This window comes from Pteropus alecto, unplaced genomic scaffold (assembly GCF_000325575.1).
Source record: "Pteropus alecto unplaced genomic scaffold, ASM32557v1 scaffold88, whole genome shotgun sequence".
NCBI classification, from domain to species: Eukaryota; Metazoa; Chordata; class Mammalia; order Chiroptera; family Pteropodidae; genus Pteropus; species Pteropus alecto.
In genome coordinates, this window is record NW_006494611.1 from 11497582 (window position 1) to 11504267 (window position 6686).

The 6686-nt window shown below is 34.4% G+C and overlaps 1 protein-coding gene across 1 annotated transcript in view; it reads left to right on the forward strand.

Annotated features, from left to right (window-relative positions):
• Positions 1-257: 257 nt before the first annotated feature.
• ARHGAP19 (Rho GTPase activating protein 19) overlaps positions 258-6686 on the forward strand; it is a 25225-nt gene continuing 18796 nt past the window's right edge. The window contains exons 1-4 of the mRNA XM_025042320.1: positions 258-270; positions 953-1033; positions 2533-2742; positions 4935-5161. Of these exons, the coding sequence (XP_024898088.1) occupies positions 258-270; positions 953-1033; positions 2533-2742; positions 4935-5161 (531 nt within the window). The remainder of the gene's footprint in view (positions 271-952; positions 1034-2532; positions 2743-4934; positions 5162-6686) is intronic.

Below are 6686 nucleotides of genomic sequence, written 5' to 3' on the forward strand. Positions count from 1 at the left end.
ATGTCTCAGCTGTTCCCTGGGCTTCACTCTTTACATCTGCGTGTTCATTGAGGAGTTGCTAATATTGTAAAGCATGTCTCAGCTGTTACCTGGGCTTCACTCTTTACATCTGCATGTTCATTGAGGAGTTGCTAATATTGTAAAGCATTTTTGGTCATTTAAAAATTTTTCATAAGTAGGAAAACCTTAAGTAATTTTAATAAAAATTAAAAAAACAAGTCTAGATAAATGAAAGCAAATACATTAATTCTCGAAAGATGATATCATTAGGTTAAGTAGTTGTTAGGGGCACCTTGATTTTCATGTCCTATTAGTACTGCACTAAAATAATATTTAAAAAAATCAACAAAGTTACACAGCTAGAGAGTATGGTAAGGAAAGTTTGAACATTTTTTTAGTGTAGTAGTTAGTTCTCAAATGTTTTCATTCCATGGACTGCTTCAATAAGGCAAATACCTACGAATCACCCAAAAAAAGTCTTCCCAGAAAATGTTATAGCACTGCTTTTGATAAGATATTAAAGAGGTACTATTTTATTTTATTAAATATAAGAAAATCATTAAGGTAGCAAAAAGTTTAAATATTGTAACAGATATCAGATCCTGTACCAATTCCAGTGGATAATCTGTCATGCTTTGACAATCATGACTCTTCAGTTCTGTTTTTTGTTTGTTTTTAAATTAAATATAAAAATTTTTGCTATTGTTACTTAAATAAGATGGTCTTTACCTCCAGGGAACCTACGATCTAATATTAAATTTGCAGAGAGTTGACTGAGAGTTGTTTTGATTGCATTTTCTGGTACACTTCTAGCTCTAAGGATTTTGTTTTCTGACCTTGTGAAGACATTTGCTGAACTGTAATATAGGATGCTTGAATGGTTTTCATTATGCTGATTTTATACTATTTGTGGGAAAGATAGCCCTGTCCTATTGTATCTTTTTTTTTTTAGAAAAAGGAGTAGTATTTGGATCCCCACTGACGGAAGAAGGCATTGCCCAGATATACCAACTAATTGAGTATTTACACAAAAGTAAGACTACTTGAAATTTTGTTGTTTTTTGTTAATTAAGAATTGTCAGTTTTCTGTTGAGAGCTAACATCCTTCAGTTAGTAGGTGCCAATTAACCATCAACAAAGACACCAATCAGTAATAATTTCAGGTGGCATGTTTCTAAATATATTTCCTTTTAAATTTTATCTCATGTACTGATTTTTTTTTTTTATTCTCAAAGATGTATATAAATTAGATAGTATCTATGAAATCACAATTTCTTCTTGACTTAGACATTTTTTTTCTGGAAAAATTATCCCTAAAGAATCAACATTTACTCAAAGGAGAATGATTTATCACCAAAGTTACTTTTCATCTCTAAAATTCTATAGTTAAAATATACTCTTTACTTGATTCTGTTCATTATTTAGTAGTCATGCTGGTATGCTGGTTATATCCTTGCTCTAAGTGCTTGGCATAGCTGAGTGTCTGTGAAATGTGTGGCATTATATGATGCTTTGATAAATTCAGCAGAAATACTTATTTATGGCTTATTCTATGTGAGACACTGTGCAAAGAGCTAAAGCAGAGGTAGTAAACTGGCAGCCGAAGGGCTTGATTCATCTGTATTCATGTTTTATTTGTTTGGCAAATGATTAATTACAAAATCGAATTAGTTATCAGTGTTTTAAAATGAGGAAAGTTAGGTTTTCAATTTCTTGAGATAATAGGAAGATTTAGCATCCTTGAACCTTGTTGCCACTTTGACACAATTAACTAGAGTGTAGTATGTGCTCTCCAGTTTGTTATGGTTCCTATTAATTCATTTACTGTTATCTGCTTGGCCCGGTAAGCATTTGAACTTGGTCTCCTCAATTAGGAAGTTATATGAAGATAAATACATACCTAAGCTGAAAACATGAACTTTCACACTTCTTCCAGATCAAACCAAAACTATGCATCCCACCTTTTTGTCCTCTTAGATTAGCTTAGTTGGGAGGGAAGCATAGTTTAGTTGGGATGACCCTAATCTTCTGGGAATCTGAGACTGAAAGGTGATCTGACAGGTTAAGATTACAATTCCTGGGACAACGCAGAGACTCTAGATTCATTTTGGGTTGGGAAACCATTTACAGGAGCAACAAACCTCCACAGACAACTCAGCTCCTTCAGGCAAAGTCTCAGATGGCTAAAGAGAAGGGGCCTTCAGGGAGATTTGGCTTTTCTTTCAACTTATTTTTCAAGCTTATTTCAATTGTTTAGATTAGATTCAGTCCCTAGATGTTCCTCAGGAGGTTGAATGACTCCTGGGCAGGCCACCTCTTCTCTGGGAGATCTCCAAGTAATCAGGGATATTCAGATATGTCTCCTCAGGGTCTAGTGGGTTCTAAATGACTCTGGGAAAAAAGACAAAAACTTCCTTCAGGATCTTTTTAAGGTTACAAGAGTAAAGTAGCCTGTAGTATGACTTATTTTAATCATCCTCTCTCTTTTTGCTTCCTTTTTGCATGCCCTCTGTTTTCTTCCTTGCTAAACAGATTTGCGAGTAGAAGGCTTGTTTAGAGTACCAGGGAATAGTGTCCGACAGCAGATTTTAAGGGACGCTCTCAATAATGGAACTGATATTGACTTGGAATCAGGGGAATTTCACTCAAATGATGTTGCCACCTTGCTGAAGATGTTTCTAGGAGAGTTACCTGAGCCCTTGCTGACACATAAACATTTTCATGCACACCTGAAAATTGCTGGTGAGTATAGGAGGTGAGAAGGAGATTTTCTATTGTTTGCAACTAACCCACAGCAATACTTCTGCTAATATTGGTTAAGACTTCATGATATTTCTGGACTTCTCTGAGTACTCAAAGATATTGGCCAGTAAGTTTGATTTAATCAAATGTTTAATGTTAAATGATTAATCAAATGTTTCTCTTGCTAAATTAGTTCCTTTGAAGATAAAGTCTGGGTTTTATTTATTTTTATATCCCTGATGGATCCTCACATAGTGCTTTGAATATTTTAGTTGCTCAATAAATGTATGCTTTTTGTTGGATTGATTCACATACCTGAGTTATTTACAGGTTTGGTACATTTGCCTTGGTTTGAGGTTTTGCTAAGTGTTATTATGTGTCATTTGAGATCATTTCTACTCTTGGAAGTTTATTTTTTAAAAATAATTTTATTTATTTTCTAAATAGGCAATACAATCATATGGTTGAAATTGAAAGGGTTTAAAAGAGTATACAGTGAAAAGCTTCTCTCCCACCTTTGTTCCCCAGCACTCAGTTTTTCTTCCTAGAGGCAACCAATGCTATGATTTCTAATGTATCCTTCCAAAGACATTTTATATACTTACAAATAATTACATATATTTATTTTCTCTTTTTTTATGTAATGGTAGGCTATTATATACATGATTCTGTGGTTTGCTTTTTTTACTTACTGTATCTTGGAGAATGTTCCATTTTCTCCTCATAAATAGTTTCTTCATTCTCCTTTATGCCTATGTGATAGGGAATTCATTCTTAAATTGCATAGCTGTTATGCTGCTATAGACTCTTAAGTGTACACAACATCAAAATCCATACTGCATTTACTTCTTTTTCTGCCCTTGCTTCTAATTTTAAGGAAAATGAATATGTGATTTTTTTCCTTTGAATATTTTTTACTACTTAAAAAAACTAAGTTTGAATTTTTAAAATCTAAGATTAGATTTTTTTTAGCACTATTGGTAACAATCCAGATGATACAAATGAGTAAATATTACTGGAATGTTATATAATTTTATAATTATTTTAGAGAGAAAGTTGTTGAATCTTTGAAAAAGATATGGAAAATATGGATAGGTTTAGCTTTTTATAAGGGTTGACATGAAGAATGCTTTTTCTTTTTGCTTTCCTATTGAGTTAATTTAGTGCAATATTTGAAATCCTGCCTTCCACTACCCTGTGAGTCACTGTTCTTTGAAATCATATTGAGGTGCGGCAGAGTTGTAGCATTTGATACACCTTGCTGATAACTGGAAGAGAATTTTGTTTTCAATTTCGTATTAACAAAGAATAGTTTCTAGAATGTATGACCTGCCTTTCTTACACCTGGTATTTTTATTGCAGTTCAACAGTTTAAACAACGCACTATAATCATTTTCAGGTCTATATGAATTATACCCAAATGGTTATTGGTGTCCTTTGAAAGTCTGGTTGTCTAGGGGACTGTTTTTATTGAAAACCTATGTAGTCTGTTAGGGGAGAAACAATGATTCTGACTCCATGAGGAGCTGCCTAGATTATCCTGTTATCAGGCCATAATTCACTCTCATATTTATTTTAGCAGTAAATTATCTGGGCGAGGTAAAGTGAAGGGGTGGAATTATTAAAGATATGTGTGGACATATTTTTATTTCTCTTGGGTATACACCTAAGAATGAAAATTGCTGGGTCATATGGTAACTCTATGTTTAACTTTTCGAGGAACTATCAAACTGTTTTTCCTAAGTGGTTGTACCATTTTACATTTTCACCAGCAATGCAGGAGGGTTTAATTCTCAGTATTCTTGTCAACACTTGTTATGATCAGTCTTTTTGATTATAGTCATACTAGTGGGTATGAAGTAGTGTCTCATCGTGGTTTTGATTTATATTTTCCCTGATAACTAATGATGCGGAATATATAAATGCTTCTTGGCCATTTGTATATCTTCTTTAGAGGAATATTTATTCAGGTATTTTCCCCATTTTTAATTAGGTTTTCGTCTTTTTATTATTGAATCATATTGACATTATTTTGTTATTGTATTTTGCTGTATCTCTGTTTACGCCTGATTCCTTTTTTTTTGTCTTTCTTTAGTAGGAGTTGAGGGGAGGATAATAGTAAGAGCATTGATTTTTTTTTTTCCTTGCTTGTATTTTCTCTTTCCTTTGCAATCACCTCTATTGCCCTCAAGATTTGATGCAGTTTGATGATAAAGGAAACAAGACCAATATACCAGATAAGGAACGGCAGATTGAGGCTCTTCAGTTGCTCTTCCTCATTCTTCCTCCACCCAATCGTAACTTGCTGAAGTTGTTGCTCGATCTCCTGTACCAAACAGCAAAGAAACAAGACAAGAATAAGATGTCTGCCTATAACCTTGCCCTTATGTTTGCACCCCATGTCCTGTGGCCAAAAAATGTGAGTGTTGAGGGGAAGAGCAAAGACTGCTAGGTTTTCTTGGGCTGGGCCTCATGCTGTGACAGGTTATCAAGGGTCCAAGGTCTAGTCTTCAGCTTTACAAGTTTAGGAACTTAACTTTATTAGTTCATTTAAGAGTCATCAAATCTGAGGGGGTCAATTCCTGTTAACCTCACTTATAATCAATCTCTGATAAACCTAAATGGCAATTTATTAGTGGAAAGTCTTAGTGGAAAATTATAACTGCTAAATAAAAATAGTCATTTTGGCTGATCAATGTGAATTTTTTTCTTAACACAAAAGCCATCTTAGGAAATAAAATTCATTTCTGAAGATTGCACAGTATTAATTTAGATAGAGCTATATGATCTTGCAGGATAATGTCACTAAGCTTTTAGATAAGATGACACATAGAACAATCCTACCTTGTCTTAACTTTTCTATTTCCTGTAGATAGTCTCTCTTTGGATAAAACCGAAAGCGCTTCTTATTACTAAAAGCCTGGCCTTCTCAGTGACTTACATGAGAAATAAATTATCTAAAGTCTTGAACTAATTCTTGACCTGGAGGCACATAGTTTTACGTTCCTGTCCATTCATAATATAGGTTTTACTGTCTGATAGAATTGGGAGCCAAGATACCTGTGTTGGAAGCTGCAAACCAGCTGTGACCTGTGTTCTTTACACTTTCTATGTTTAGGCTCCTCCTCTGTAAACTGGGCATAATAGTGCCTTTGTCGTTTACCTGACAAGGTAGCTGGAAAGATAATAGAAATAGATAGGATATGGTGACTTATAAAAGTTTTGAGGATTAAAAGAAATGAGAAAAGGAAGGTAAAGGAGAGAGGTTATGTAGTACATTTTACATAACAAGTAACTCATGAAAAAATAATATAAAGTTCTGAGTCAGGAAGAGCCTCTACCCAGAGAAAGGGTGGTGGGTGGTGGGGATGAGGGTTAGAGGGTGGAGTGGATGGTTGGGTGGTGAGAAGAGAAGGACACACCAACATTTGTCCATATTAAGGAGATCAAACTTCATAATGCAAGGATTTTAGAACCAGCTAAGAGAGACTGTGAAAAGAAGTGAATATTCTGCCTATAAAGAGAAATATTTAAGAGGTCATAGTAAAAGCAAAAATTAATAAAGATACATGTTGAGGATGAGGGCTTTGGGATAATAGAGATGCTGAAGCACTTAAAAAGAGGCAGGAGAATCAAGAGAATGGAATTAATGACCGTTTGTGTTTTTAAGAAACAGATGTCACCTTTGGTATCAATTAGTAGTGACAGTTCTCTTTCATCTTTGTAGAAACTCCTGTTTCTCTGAAGAGGCAATGTCCTTGGCAGTTGGTACAGATTCTGTTCTTCTTTAGTCTTTTCCCAGACTAGATCTTAAACAACTCTGCTTACATGTCTAATTCTCAAACAGAATTAGGAAATGAAGACTGGTTCTCAAGGATTTCCTGATCACTTCAGGGACACATGGTTCTCCCTAGATCATGTCATTCCACTGGAAATCTGCTGAA